General features: G+C 39.7%; 2 protein-coding genes across 2 annotated transcripts; one reads left to right on the top strand and one right to left on the bottom strand.

Annotated features, from left to right (window-relative positions):
* Window positions 1-1226: 1226 nt before the first annotated feature.
* Window positions 1227-8387, bottom strand: LOC113020845 (hydroxyacylglutathione hydrolase, mitochondrial). Its single transcript, XM_026165111.2, has 9 exons — window positions 8223-8387; window positions 7587-7771; window positions 5116-5180; window positions 4123-4240; window positions 3931-4039; window positions 3719-3822; window positions 3481-3582; window positions 3311-3390; window positions 1227-2148 (listed from the first exon to the last, which is right to left on the bottom strand). Exons 1-9 carry the CDS (start codon window positions 8287-8289, stop codon window positions 2049-2051), a joined length of 930 nt encoding a protein of 309 aa, XP_026020896.1. The 5' UTR covers window positions 8290-8387; the 3' UTR covers window positions 1227-2048.
* Window positions 8388-8574: 187 nt separating this feature from the next.
* fahd1 (fumarylacetoacetate hydrolase domain containing 1) lies at window positions 8575-9827 on the top strand. The gene has a single exon (XM_026165119.2). The coding sequence runs from the start codon at window positions 8719-8721 to the stop codon at window positions 9379-9381; it is 663 nt and encodes a 220-aa protein (XP_026020904.1). The 5' UTR covers window positions 8575-8718; the 3' UTR covers window positions 9382-9827.
* The last annotated feature ends 5774 nt before the right edge of the window (window positions 9828-15601 follow it).

The raw sequence follows: 15601 nt of genomic DNA on the forward strand, positions 1-15601 counted from the left end.
CATTGTTAAAGACTATAATTATTTTATAATAGTAATTAACTATTAGTAAAGCATGAATAGGCATTTTCAGACATTATCTGACACCTTTTAGGATGGCTAATCATTATTTTGCAAAGAGTTTTTATATAGAAGCAAACATGAATGTGGTGCATTTATATAGTTCAAATTACTAAACAATGGATAAAGTATGGCTTTTTAATAGTCAATCCAGCCTCTAGGGGCATAATATCAGCCTTGTACAATTCAATTTCCAATTTAAAATGTTCTTCAGTAGCTGCCATCAAATCTAAATGGGAACAGGACCTTAACTCTCATTTGACAAAAGAACTGTGGGACTCTATCCTTGGCCAAGTTCACATTATATCATTGTGTGCTCGACACACACTCATTCAATTTAAGATTGAATTTAAGGGCTAAGTTGGTGCCAGAGGCAGACCCAACCTGTAGAAGGTGTGGGGGTGCCCCTGGTAGATTACTTCATATGCACTGATCCTGTCCTTCGTTGGCCAACTTTTGGACCTCTGCTTTCTATATAATGTCTGAAGTCATGCAGCATCAAATTAAACCAGAGTCACTCTGTGCTATGTTTGGTGCGGGCCAGAACCTGAAGTTGCCCAACTCCAGACACAGAACATTAAACTTTTCATTACTGCTGGCCAGATGAGCTATTTTACTTAAGTGGAAAGACTCTTCTCCCCCCTCGTATGTGCAATGGGTAAAAGATATGTCCTGTATGGATTTAGAAAAAAATAGATATACAGTTTGTGGGTGAAAAAACACATTTTATAAACTGTGGTTCCCTTTTCCGGGCTTCTTTGAAAGGCCCACAACTATTGTTTCTGAGTAGCCCACAGATTAAGTATGGCTACATATCCATAATGTGCTTACACATTTGTTTTTTTCCCCTCAATTGCATTATTAGGACTGTGTGCACACAGTCCTAATAATAATAATAATAATAATAATGTGTCCACATCAATCACCTACTAAATGAAACAAAATAATAATTATTTTTAAAAAATGCTACCGGACCTGCTTCTTAATACTTTCATCATATTTAGACATGAGAGAAGCTTAATTCCATGGTTTGCTAATAGACAAGATTTAGCAATTATAACCCAAAGCATCTCCCAAAATGTAACTGGAAAAGTTAGATAACACCGATGAAAGCGTTCGCCAAAGGCAAACTTCTACTACTGTAATAATCCAATAATATGAGATGTATATGAGAATATAACAGTTTTAATGGCCTTATTCTGCATCAGGAATATATTTTGCTTATGACACAATTTATTGACACAAACTTTTGTGTAAACCTACTGAAACAAATGTGCTTTATTGCTTTTTCCAAATTGCTTCATGCAATAGTCCTTGAAAGATTTTACTTTACGAGCAAAATATGATTTGGGGTTTCTAACAATGCTGACACAAGAGGTAGACAAGGCTGAGCTCACAGATCACTTTGATTACTTATATGTAAAGGCAGCTATGCTGTATTTTGCACATAAACAACCAAACTAGCATCTTTTAAGCAAGCGTGAAAATAAATGACATGAAGAAACATTGATACAAAGTTTTGTAGGCGAAGAAATGATTACCTATTATTAAACCAACTCACGGAAAGTGTCCACATACGTCAACATTTGTTACTCATGTGGTCCTCGTCTTGTTAAATGTTTAAACGCTGAGTGAAACAGTAGTTTGAACATCAATATATTAAAGCATAAGACTAAATAACTTTTCTGATACATTTACAGAATAACTACATTTTTCTCATTTTAAAACATTCAAATAATGGCCATTTATTCCTTAAAACTGCCAACCCAAAAAACTCAAATATATCTAAAAGAATGATTTATTTATAGATTTATAGTCTAATATGTTATGCTGAACACTGTGATAGAAAAAAATGGACCTTGAGTTAAAGTCAATGCAATGGATGTGCTGTTTTTCAGTCGGTTTACAGATTAGTTGCAGGTATTTCTTTGAGTATATAATTGACAGCTTGCAGTGTTGTAATCAGTTGAAATGCCAACTCTGGTGCACTTTCACTCCTTGGGCACTCGGAAATTATCTTTTTCCTTCCGAAGACTTCTCATGGTCTCGATAGGGTCTGTCTGCTTCACATGCTCTTGAACGGACGGCTCTCTAAATTACACATTGGGGGGGGGGGGGAAACAAATGTAGTCAGGCAGCACTCTCACTGTAGGTACCTCAAAACAAATTATAATCATCTGTAATTACTACTACAGTGATGTGAAAAAGAGAAATTTCACAGGGCCCTGTACTAAGTAAGTGCACCCCAGGTTCAGTAGCTTGTAGACCAGCTCTAGCAGCAATAAGTAATGATTTCCTGTATGACTCGCAGTCTCTCACATCATTGCAGAGGAACTTCGACATACTCTCCTCTACATGACGTTGCTTCAGTTCATTGATAGTTGTGGGCATTTGTTTTTGCACAGCACTCTTAAGGTCCCACCACAGCATTTTAATCAGGATTAAGGTCTGGACTTTGTCTGCGCCATTGCAACACCTCCACTCTTTTTGGTTTCAGCAATGCTGGTATAGATTTGCTCCTGTGCGTCATCCTGTTGCATGATCCAATTTGGGCCAAGGTTTAAGTTCTGGACAGATAACCTCACATTTGATTCTAAAATTCTTTTGGACAACATGTCCAAGGTCGTGTGGATCAAAACAAGCCCAAATCATCACCCCAATAACACCTCAAATATGCTGTGTTAGCGCTGTACATTATGGCCAAACATCTCCACTCCTGTGTCGTCTGTCCAAAGGCAATTGTGGTTTGATCCAACTTTACAAAGTTTAAGTCATGCTGCCATGTTCTTTGTAGAGAGAAGAGGCTTTCTCCTGTCAACCCTTCCAAACCAGCCCTACTTGTTCAGCATTTTTCTAATTGTAATGTCACAAACTTTTACATTTAACATGCTAAATTATGCCTGTCAAGTTTAAGATGGAGCTCTCTTTTTTTCACTTTCTCTGAGCATTACAGTCTGACTGTTAGATGATTGTGCCGGGACATCTACTCCTGGGAAGACTTGTATTACCTTAGTTATATTAACAGACCCCTAAATGCGCCAGACCAGCAAGCTGCCCAAATGTCAGCTTTTCTACAAGTCCACACTCGCTGATAATCAGTTAATTAAGTCCAATTCATTAGCAGCATCTGGCTACTGCTTATTCTCTAAATTCCTATAGAAGTAGTATTGCTGTACTTAGTTTTTTACAAGACTACATTAAGTCCTGTGAAAACTCTTTTTCACAAGGCTGTTTTTAATGAAGTTATACATACTTTACTCTCATAAAGGGGTTAAATGTGAATTCATCTGCCAGAGTGGACGGAATAGTTGGTTCTCCGTTGCTGCACTTCTCCTACAGACAGATAAATACACAAAAATTGCAAAGTTGTTTTAATTAATTAAGGATAACTGATTTGAAGTGGTTACTGTATGAATCACGTACCTTTGCCCAGGCCAACTTCTTCTGAATTACTTCATTGTGCGGTTCCACATGACGTGCAAATTTCAGATTGTTGACGGTGTACTCATGACCACAATAGACACGCTTAAACACAAACACGCTAAAGTTAGTCACACACCTTAAACATACAGCAAAGTTAACTCATCAACTACTGAAGAATTTAAGTCTTTCCTTTTCCATCCTAAAAATCTGTAAAATTAACGCCTATGTTTGCAGTTACCGTTTCAGGAGGAAGGCGCCCCAGAATTTCTATCAAGGCTTTGTGCATCTGCTCTGCTGTACCCTCAAAAAATTTCCCACAGCCAGCCACAAACAGAGTATCCCCTACATGGGAAAAACAGGAGTTCTTAGGGCCTTTAAGTTCACACAAAACATGTCTTTATTTACACTCGCAGTTTATCTCATATAAATGTTTAACTTAAGTAACCACACCTGTAAAGACAGCTGGTGGTTCAGTGCTGTTTTCTTTGGTCACGTAGTAACAAATGTGACCAGTCGTGTGACAAGGAGTAGAAAGGCATTTAACATGGAGTGAGCCAACCTGAGGAGAGAAAAACATAAGTGAGCAATCATTCATTTGAAGCTTATAGTTGGACCACAGAGCAGAGAGTTTGCTCGTCTCACTTTGAAAGCGTTGGAATGAGAAACTTTCTTTGTAATGGCATCAACTCTGTCATCCCCTCCATAGACCTTCAGACCTGGCATTAGTTTCAACATCTTCTCATTTCCACCGGCATGATCCCTAAAACAGAAAATTAGTGTGTTGGTATTACTCTTTTGTCCAATACAGGTTTAGCAGGTTCTTAGCATAAGAAGCCAAAGGAAATGTTTATTTATAAAGCGTGCATTTAGTGGGCAGTAGCGTTTAATACCAGTAAATGGTATTCACAGCAAAACAATCAAGACAATTTGCCGATTTCTGGGAAACATAATGACAGGAAATGGGTGGGGTGATGACGTCTTAAGTAGTAGGAGCATCTTCTGACTTCAGCATCTGATGTTTTGGGATCATGTTTGCACAGCAACACCTTTTAGGCCATCATTCCTTCTCTTGCAGGCTATTTGCACCATTACTATAGTAATGCTAGTATAATGATGCAGGTAGTTTGTGGTCTGTGTTGTCAGCCAGCATCAAGCTAAACACAATGTCTGCCACAAGCTTTTCCTAGAAGCACTTTGTTAGACTGGAGAATGCTGCTGCTAAATGCAGCATGTGACCAGGTAGTAAGATGCACATCAGCATGAGAAAATTAAAAGAAAGTAAATCAAAGCAAACAAAATCACTTGACTCCTACTGCAGCCCTGCGTGAGAAACTGGTGGAGAAATATATAAGCATACCTTGTCCTAAAAAAGACTTTACAAACTTTGAGTGAGTACAGTACAGTAGGTAGGTTACTTTGCAGTCACAGCCTTCCATGATCAGAGTGGACCTAATACTTTGTTCACACAGCACGTTGGATGTGAACGTGGTTATATTAATGGTAATGGTGATGAATATAAAATGTATCTTTTGCCTTAACAGGTACAATAAGTATTTTTTTAGCTTACTTATTATGGAGAAATAATCTTGAAAAAAAAAAAAATTCATCAATGTTATAAAATAAGCAGTAGCTTACCAGTGGTGATGGGTGGTTAGAACTGTGGTGAGTTTTACACCATGCTTTCGGACAGCTTCAACAACCTGTTCAAAGCACACACACAAAAAAAAATGCTGAGTGGAGCCATGCCAATATAACTACTTAATTTATCAATAAGTATCCAACAACAATTAGTTATTAAAGGTCTTAATGAAGAATAGGAGAGAAAAAGCTGTTAGTTACAGCTTTTTCTATGGAGAATTCACAGATTTGGGCCCTACTACTAATTTATTAGGGCCAGTCAGGGTTCTTGGATTTTGGACGCTAGTTTTAAATGTAGCAATGACCAAATACTTGATATTTTCTAATATTATAAATACCTTTGACTTGATAGTAGACTTTCAAACTACGCAGATTCTGTATATAGTTGAAAGGAGATTGGTCTTCTTCCAAACTAAGGACTACTGCGTAGTTGGAAAGTTGTGTCTGTCCTTCACTATATATCATTATAATGCCCAAACAAAGGTCGGGCAGATAAAAATGCACATCATATCAAATTTCATTCTCAGTATTCTCTGAATAAAAAGATTGGATGCATTTTCCTGCAACAGTTACAGTATTCTATCCAGTACATACTTAACCTTTTCTCACACTAACCTCAAACTGATATAAGGTACTCTGCACCTTTCTGCAAACTGTCCTGAAAGTAGGCACCTCCCATACAAAAATAATGAAATAAAAATAGTAAAATAAATAAATACATAAATAAGAAGAAATCTATCACGCTTGGATAGAATTACGTAGTGTTTTCAATAGTCTAGGGTTATGTTTTGACCTACACCCAACAACAACAACAACAACAATAATAATAATAACAACAACAATAATATATTTTTCTTAAGTCCACAATATCACCAGCAAAGCGCAGAGTGGATTCTCTCAGAGTTATGATGCTGAACACTATATGTATTCTCATTGATGAATGACTATTTTAACCCTTATAAACTGTTCGCATTTCAAGCCTTCAGAATATGGTTGGGGTCAGTTTTGACCCATGCTAAGAACTGGTATAAATGTTTATACAACATTTTGAACTACAGATTATATAAATAGAATATGCATAAATAGCATATCTAAAAAAATTGGATGATTAATGCTTAATTAATGTTTCAGAGACCAGATAGTGTTTTTTTGAGATTTACAAGATTCATTTTTAGTGAAAAAAAAAAAATCTAATACTTGAAAGCAGGAGAGAAATTATGATTTAATTATATTCTACTCAAAGTGAAAATGTTAATGACCTCAACTTTTGGGATTTATTATATAACAATGCAAAACTATTACAACTGTTAAACACTGCCCCTTGATATGTCATAAAAAAACTGCTTGTAACTGCAGCCTATAACAATATCTATAATAATTCAATAACTTGTTCATTGCAAACTAATGTGTTTATTCAGGGCAGTGGTAGGACACCTTGCATGTGTGGAACTTGCGCAAGTGTTTCCCACACTCACCTAAATGCCAGTTCAGGTATCTTTATAATCTTGCTGAAAGGCAACAATTCTAATACTTCTAACCATTGCACCATCATGCTGAGTCATTTCAAATCTCATGTCTGTGTCAAGGCACCATCCCTAAAGGCACTCACTGACATCTATGTAACCTCTTGTGCACTGTTTGGAGATCACTCCATCTCACAGACCAGCTGGTACCGGTCTCTGTGGGAACCTGGGCAAATATAGTGAGGACGCAGACAGTCTACGTGACAGTGTCAAGGTCCCCCTTGACGTCTGTCACGTCTGTCCAATAAAAAGTAAAGAAGGAAAAAACCCACATAGGCATGACTTGCACACAAGATTCCCTAAAACCACATTTTTTTTATTTGACCCACACTGGTAGATCTAAAAATCACATTTCATCACAAACAGCCTCAGTTTACAAAAGATTGTAGCACCTGTACAACAGTATAAGATTTTGGATCATTTTAGGTATAGTCATAAAGTCAGTCAGAAACACAAAAACTAAACAAAAAAGTGTCTAAACTATTTCACACACTTTCTCTCATTTAAATGAAGCAACTACTACAGTACTCTGTGTAGTAAATACTTAATTTAACTTGGTTATTCCTCACACACACACTAACCTCAGGTGAACTGGCAGCAGGTACAATTGCACCTTGAACGAACTGCAAACTGTCCTGTAACTAGACACTTCCTCAGATACCATATCATGTAATAATTATAATAATAATAATGATAATAGTAACAACAACAACAATAATAATGATAATATTAATACTTTCAGGCTCAAAATAAAAAAATAAATAAAAGACAAAACAAAAAGAAAACTATGTTGCTATCAAATATTTGTAAAAGGACACAATTTTGACTTGAATAGTGTGTAAAGATTAACACAATCACTTGTAGGTAGACTTTCTGCATTGGTGTTAAAGTGTTGTCAACTGGTTTATATAACATTACTTGATATGATACAGTGACTGAACAGACCTTTATTGGCTCCACGGGGTCTACAACAGCTGCTTCTCTGGAGTCCACATCGATCAGTAGGTACATGTAGTTGTCAGACAGCGCAGGGAGCAGTTCAATCTTCATGTTTGCTTGCTCCACCAGATTAGATTTCCTGACCACACTGTGAAGGAGGGCGGCTGCCTGGGCCTTGACTTCCACCGGAGCTTCATGAGGGGATAAAAGCCGATATTTAACACCGAGCCACATCAGACAGAAATCGGGACAGTTTAACTTCTAGTCCCCTGTACCTCTGTAATATATTCACATACTCCTTGCCTTACATTCGTTTAATGCCACAAACGCGAGAAACTTAACACACCTCACCGCCCCGCTGGACAAGTGAACGCCACACGTTAACACGCTTCGGTGTTGGATTTTTTGTGGGCACGCTAATTAATTACACCGATATGACTGTCATAGAGGAGGTTATATAAGAGGAAACAGGTATGCGCTCAGACAGGCCGGCTGTGCTCATGTGACAGCTCCCCCCATTTTAAGACGACAAAACATAAACAAACGAATAAACGCCATCTACCCACCTAACGGCAGCGAAGCAAGCGAAAACTACGCTAAACCTTCGCGGGCTGAAAATGAGAGAAAACCGTGTGGACGTACCGAATTTTAAGGCTGTCGCAGCTCCTAATAGAGTGCAGGCACTCCCTACTAGTGACTTGAATAACATAACAACAGTAGCTAAAGTCTTATCACGTTTGTGCAAACCAGAAAAGTTTGGTTTTGGTTCAGTTCCGCCTCCGCTCCCTTTGACCTTTGCCCTCCAAGGCTCCGCCAATCAAGTCTCGGGTATATAGATCGGGAATGATCTATCTACGTATTTATTTACGTAAACAAGTTACACGTGACTGTCTAACTTGTTTACGTAATTCTGCACAAGAGTAGTTTAATAAAGTTAGTAAGTGGTTTTGTTTTACATTTTAGTCCCAGTAATTATCTCAAATAAGATAGCATTGATTCGACGTTTGTGCTCTGCGCATGTCCCTTCAGGCTTGCCGTAGGTTGATGTTCCGGAGCGGTCAAAACGGTGTCGGTCAAAGTTTAGTTACACTCGTGCTGACTGCATCAAGGCAGCCGAAACAGCTCACGGTTCTCCACGATGACAGCACGGAATATTTCCCGGTTCTGGGAATGGGGGAGGAAGATCATTTGCGTTGGGAGAAACTATGCGGATCACGCCAAAGAGCTGAAAAACGCGATTCCTAAGGAGCCTGTCTTGTTCCTGAAGCCTCCTACTGCATATGTGAGAGAGGGCTCGCCTATCTTGGTGCCCCTTTACACCACTAATCTGCACCATGAAGTGGAGCTGGGGGTGGTGATCGGGAAAGGGGGCACGGCCATCCCGCAGTCCGCCGCTATGGAGCATGTTGCGGGTTATGCTCTGTGCTTGGACATGACAGCCCGAGACATCCAGGACGAGTGCAAGTCCAAAGGTCTGCCCTGGACCATGGCCAAGGCTTTCAACACCTCCTGTCCTGTCAGCGAGTTCATCCCCAAAGAGCGCATCCCTGACCCGGCGAAGGTCAGCCTGTGGCTGAAAGTAAATAATCAGCTTCGACAGAGCGGCTGCACCTCTCAGATGATCTTCTCCGTCCCATATCTCATCAGCTACATCAGCGACTTCATCACCTTGGAGGAAGGGGATCTCATCCTGACCGGGACCCCTAAAGGAGTCTCCGCCGTGCAGGAGCACGATGAGCTGCAGGCTGGGATCGAGGACATTGTTACGATGAGCTTTACAGTAGACAGACAAGACCATTAGCGGGAAAAGAGACTTAACTGAGGCAGATGAGATAATAAAGACTCGTGAAGAGAAGGTGCTTCAATCTTTTTTAAAATCTTTGCGCATCAGCAGATGGCAGTGCTGTGCCACCGAGACTGTATTTCTGATCAATTCTTGCTGCCTTGCCCAGCATTTTAGAAGAGCCGAAGTACAACACACAGTTTCGTGACACCGTTTGAGCAAAATCAGGACAACTATAATCTATTTTACTGTATTTTAGCCATGATATAAAAAACATATTCATCACACAGTGTCACTTTGTCTTTCACCAGACTATGAAGTAATTTATAGTATTAAAATGAAAGGTGTAATGATGTAAAAAAAACAAAAACTAAAATGAGCATTAGATCATTATATTTTTGTAATTTATTATTCTTTTGTAATCATTTGCTGTAAAAAATAAAAGGATTGCAGAAACTTGAAAACAGCATCTTGTATTCTCCTTTTTGAGAAACTTCATATTTTTCAGAAAACAGTAAATAAAACAGTAAATAAGAAAGCTATTTCATAATAAAAACAAGTCCTCCATTAAAAAAAAAATACTTGTCATTGGTAATGACAGTTCATATCAGTATTCATCTTTTTATAAATGCATTAAAGTTCAAATAGTATTCTCAGCGCAGATGTGATCTATGTATAATCACATATATGTTTTTATGTTAATGTTGAAAAAGTGTCTCTTCGTAATCTTGTACACCAGATGTTTGAAACACACTCAAAATACTTAAAAACAATTACTTCAAAATGTTGATATAAAAGTTGATTTTTTTCCCCCCACAATAATTAGTGGCATTGCTTTTGTTCCCAGTGGGTTATATAGTAAAATCTAAAATTACAATAATAACAGTAAGGTACAGGTAACGTTAAGAAAGCATTCCTTACATTATAGTGTAGATGTAAATTGCATGAAAGACCATGAGTTTTACAAAAAACAAAACAAAACGTATGGTTCATTTAAGTATTAAAGTTTTAATATATCTAAGGAATTATTACAATTTAGAGAAGCTTATGGGTTGAAAATGTTTGTTGTCCTCAGAAGAATTCAGTTTGAAAAAACCTGTTTGATTAGCACGGGATCAGTTCCATAGTGTAGCAGTTTACACAGTTACCCAATGAGTGAGAAGTCCTTCTACAATCCCAGGAGAAGAGACAAATCCCTTTGGGGTTGCATCAGGAAAAGCATCCGGAGTTTAAAAAAAAAAAAGTACATCTGCCAAATCAAACATGTGGAGCTACCCACTGTGGCGCCCCCTGTGAATAAGGGAGCAGCTGAAAGTAACATCAGATTTGTCACTGCGGGAGTTTGAAATACAGGTTTCACTACCCAGCTGTTCTTAATTTAGGAACATGGCTACACTTACCAGCCAGTTCAGTACATACTGTAGCTACCTGCTTTTGCCTTTAGAAGTGCTTTAATTCTTCACGGCACAGACTCAACAAGGTGCAGGAAACATCCTCAGAGATTTTGGCCCATATTGACATGTTAGCATCACACAGCTGCTGCAGATTTGTTGGCTGCACATCTATGATGAGGATCTCCTTTCTCAGCACATCCTAAAGAGGCTCTATTGGACTGAGATCAGCTGACTGTGGAGGCCATTTGAGCATTTGAACTCACTGTCATGTCACAACCTGAACTGTTAGTACAAGACAGGATGAATCCGCTTTGGGTGTTCAGAGACGCTCTTTTGCATACCTTTGTTGTAACAAGTGGTTATTTGATTTGCTGTTGCCTTCATTCTTCTCTGACCTCTGGCATTAACAAAGTAACAAGTTTTTACCCAGAGCACTGACGCTCACTGGATATTTTCTCTTTTTCGGGTCTTTCTCTGTAAACCGTAGAGATGGTTATGGGGGAAAATCCCAGTAGATCAGCAGTTTTTGAAATACTTTGGCAACCACGTCGCAGTCAAAGTCACTAAAAGTCACTTTTCTTCTCCATTTTCATGCTCAGTTTGAACTTCAGCAGCTTTCTTGTCCATGTCAACAACCCTAAACGCACCAAGGTGCTGTCACCATCAACTCAGAACAACATCTCTGGGCGGAAGCAACATCTCGGATCAGTTGGATGCGGTTGTGAGGTCTCAGAATCTGCTATGTGAGCAAAAAAGAGTGACAAGACCACAGAATCGACGGCTAATAACGTCACGGAGAAACTCGCAGCTATTAACGGGAGATTGAGAGACCAGTATCGGAGTGTTAAAAACAGCTTGAAATTCTCATGAGTTGTTTGCAAAAGAAAAATTACCATCATAATGCGGCTACCCCTTCGGCGCCAGCTGTGGGCTCAAGGCTGGAGCCGAACAACTGTTCCTTCCCATTCCCTACAAGGCCACCTGGGTTGGCTGGAAGATTGTTTACTTAGCCTGGCGGGGCGAAGGACACTGTCTCAGCTCAACTATGGACACGCACACACATACATATACTGATACTGATAAGCACTCACTGACGCATCACCCTCCCTATCCAACGCCACCTCCAACGGTTACCTCCCCCATGATGTGGACATCGGGTCAGCTGGAGGCGCAGTCGAAAGATTGCAGCGGTCCCAGATGAGATGTACACACTGGAACACTTTCCCATGTTGCTTGTCTGTGTTTATTGTGTTATGGTGTGTTGATACCTGTGCATTCCTGTATTATCCTTTTGTGTTACACATTTCAATGTTTTTTCCTCGCTACCTAGTCTGACCTGTCTCCCCAATGTGATGTTTGTATTGTATGTACGGTCGGCAAGGTCTGTCATCTCGGTTGTGGGCAAAAGACCTGCAACTGCCAAATAAAGGCTATCTCATCTCATCTCATGTAATTGATTAGATATTTGCATTAACAAGCAGCCTAACAGGTATAACTAACAAAGCGTTTGTTAAACCGGGTGTATTTTGCTGCTCATTGAACCAGCCGAGATGTATTTCCTTCCGAATGTTTAATTGCGTCACACCTAAATACTGCATTTGATACTTTCTTTGATTTGCTTGAAACAATCTGAGACACATAAAAGAGGGCCTCCATTAACCCAGATTATCAGCTGTGGTGTTTCTGCACATCCAGTGTAATTTTGACTTCTAGGATGTCAACCTTCACCGTACCCTGATAGTTCTTAGACTTTTAAACTTCTCTTCCAGGTTCAGAGACAATTCTCCCACAGGCTTCTCTGTTTTCAGGATCAATCAGAGCCTCCATCAGCCTGTCCCAGTCCAATCTGCCGTAACCTGAGTCTATATACATCATCTTCCTACACCTGTAGGGCATGTTGTCTGCAACACTCTTAGTGCCAAGCCCTGGCCTGCAGGGAACTCTGGGGTTATGTATGTCTGTCATTAGAACAGTTATGACAGATTCAATTAGATTCAGGAGCTGGGAAATGTTTCCATGGCCCATTTTTTTCCTCATCACAGGGTTAGTATGCTATGTGCTCACAGGTGTCGTCTTTTATGAGGTATGAATCATACTATTCATTGTACCCGTGTGACTGCAGGTATTAAAGCCTCACAGGTTTTTAACAACGGCTTCAAAGCTGGAGCTCAGCTCTGGTTTAACATTCAGCACATAAACCAGCACCGTGTCAACGAGCCTGAGAAGGTTTTTTTGACGCTTTGAGCAGGGATTACTTGAGGACCACAGTCTTTCGGTTCAGCAACAATAACGGTGACATCACTCAAGATGTCAGCCCAGGTGGTAACTGAGTCTTATAAACAGAGTCGATCAGAGTACATTGTCAGAGAGCTGCTGGTGTGCATTTAGTATCTGAGAATTGTTATGTGGTCGTGTGGTGATTAGCACTACAGGCTGAGGCTACTGGCCTGCTCGGATTTTCTGTGTGGAGTTTGCATGTTCTCCCTGTGCCTGTGTGGGTTTTTTCCAGATACTCCAGCTTCCTCCGGGAGTCCAAAGATGTGCACATTAGGTCAAGTGATGGTTCAAATTGGCAATAGGTGTGACTGTGAATGGCTGTCTCTCTGTGACAGCCCTGTGATAGGTTAGTGACCTGTGCAGGTGTACCCTGCCTCTCGCCCTATGACAGCTGGGATAGGCTCCAGCCCAAACATGACCCCGAAATGGGTAAAAAAAAAAAATGGATTGACAGAAATGTTATGCACAGTCCCTTGAATGGTAACAGTGAACATCATAGACAGAGCAAACTGTCCTCAGCCTGTGGATTTAACACATTTTGTAACTTCATGTAATCCCAGACTGACTCAATGTTGATGAGTTTAGGGCTTTTGTAGAATTTGGGACCAGCGATGTGCTATGTATAAAAATCTAAACGCGGAAAGTGGCAACATTTATGAACACTTCCTCATCTACAGATTATCACAATGCAAGAATAAACAACCACATATTGTGTCTGAAGACAGAGGTTCACAAAAAGACTACAGGGTAGAATAATTTGGCAGGATGTGGCTGGTTGAATCTGAGACCTGTTAAATCTATTGTAAAATGACATTTATGGCATATTCTGGCAGACTTGTTTCAACATTTGTTAATAGCCATCAGCTCATCGCGAGACTTAGTGCCGAGGTATCATCTTGCTTGAGGTAATTGCGTCAAATATCGCAGGTTCAGATGAAAAACAATGTGCATGTGAATACAGGCTTGAACATGTACCTATTCTTTAATGATTCACTGAAGGGAAACTGAACTGTTTTCAGTTTGTTTTATAATAGTGTGTAATATCAGTTTAAATCAGCATCCAGCCTTTGTTTTTTTGAATATACAGTGTAAGGCAAGAATGCTGCAGCGTTGAGTCTAACTGAAAAACAACTATAAATTTTTAAATAAGACGTTGGACTGTCCATTCTCTGAGAGAATAAAGCGTTATCCCTTGATTACCAGCTCGTGTCTGTCTGTGTGTTGAGCAATTGACCATTCGTTAGGCCTAGATTTGCGTGCTGCACTGCAAGTCACCAGATGGGGCTGTGGTGTGGCTATTCTTAGGGAAAAAAAATACCAACCATAGGAAGGACTGAGTCAGAGGGAATGCATATGACATATTGCATCAAAGAGACATGTTCTCATACGACCAAGAAATTGATTTGATGTCATTTTTGGAAAGGCATAAAAGCAGCTCCGTGTGACAGGACTCTATGTGCATACTTATACATCAACTGAGGTTTTTCGGTGAATATGTGTCTTTATCCCGTGTTTGATGGACTCTCCTGTGCGTGTGCACACGACAGTTGCATTAATCATTAGTTATTACTAACACAATGGAGGAAATTAAAAACGGATGTGTTATATCTTCACGGGCCAAACTGCGGAGCCATAATTCATTCTCACCGACTAATGAATGGGGTCTTTGACAAATTAAAAAGAACCATGCATGACGCCCAGGTGCAGACCTCTTTCATTCAAAGTGATTGACTGCACACAGTTTGTTAACACTTTGTTTGAAGCTGCTGGCGGAAGGCAAACCGGAGCAGATTTAACAGCTAAACTGCGAAACACGTTGCTTCCATACAGATGTGGACGCAGCAAAATAAAAATAAAAGCTCCTCCAAAGAGTGTTTCCAGAAGAGTTGAATACAGTTTTATTTTTAGTGTGAAAGCTTTCCATTCATTTGGCAACACGCTGTACCTCATCAACTAAGTGCAAGCTTCTCTGTAAAGGTTTCCAATCAAAGCTCAATAAGCAAACTGGAGCTGGTATTCTGTAGTCTAAAATAGAAATGGAAACATGTGCTGAAATGTGTCCAGAAAAACAATGCTATAAAATCCTATTGTAAAAGTTCTTAATCCGGCGTCCCTCAAAAGTTTTCCTAATTTGCACTGAACTGCCACGAGCATTTGAAAATCTCCCCAGCCCAAATTTCTTTCTCATCAATTAAAAGCGGAGTCAAAATTTAACAAGATAGTGTGAGGCCTAACCACAACGAAAAGGGAGAAAATCCCCAAGCATTTCTTCCCTGAATCCACGGAGTCTGCGGTAAGGGTGGAAAATGTGTGGAGTGCTCAGTATGAACTATCTTCATTTGTGGCTGCTCAAAGGGGAAACCACTTTTACACGCTAATCCTACTTTTAATCTGGTGTGTAGAAATCAGCGCTCTTCCCCTCAGCGTGGTCTTCAGTTCATAGCCCCCCCTCCCGAGTGTTTCTGATTAGTTAGCTGGGTGCCCATTATTCAAAAATTAGAGTCATCAAAAAAAAAAAGAAGGAAATAGACATCCACCATCATGCCTAATTTCAAATAGTCACCGTG

This window comes from Astatotilapia calliptera, chromosome 4 (assembly GCF_964374335.1).
Source record: "Astatotilapia calliptera chromosome 4, fAstCal68.1, whole genome shotgun sequence".
NCBI classification, from domain to species: domain Eukaryota; kingdom Metazoa; phylum Chordata; class Actinopteri; order Cichliformes; family Cichlidae; genus Astatotilapia; species Astatotilapia calliptera.

Excerpts from the sequence above, each read along its gene's own strand:
- LOC113020845 (XM_026165111.2), bottom strand. The coding sequence starts at position 8,289 with ATGTTATTCAAGTCACTAGTAGGGAGTGCCTGCACTCTATTAGGAGCT. Across the intron at positions 4,241-5,115 it reads CTAACCACCCATCACCACTG|GGATCATGCCGGTGGAAATG; the intron begins GTAAGCTACTGC and ends TTTCTGTTTTAG. Across the intron at positions 3,391-3,480 it reads AGAAGTTGGCCTGGGCAAAG|GAGAAGTGCAGCAACGGAGA; the intron begins GTACGTGATTCA and ends ATCTGTCTGTAG.
- fahd1 (XM_026165119.2), top strand. The coding sequence starts at position 8,719 with ATGACAGCACGGAATATTTCCCGGTTCTGGGAATGGGGGAGGAAGATC.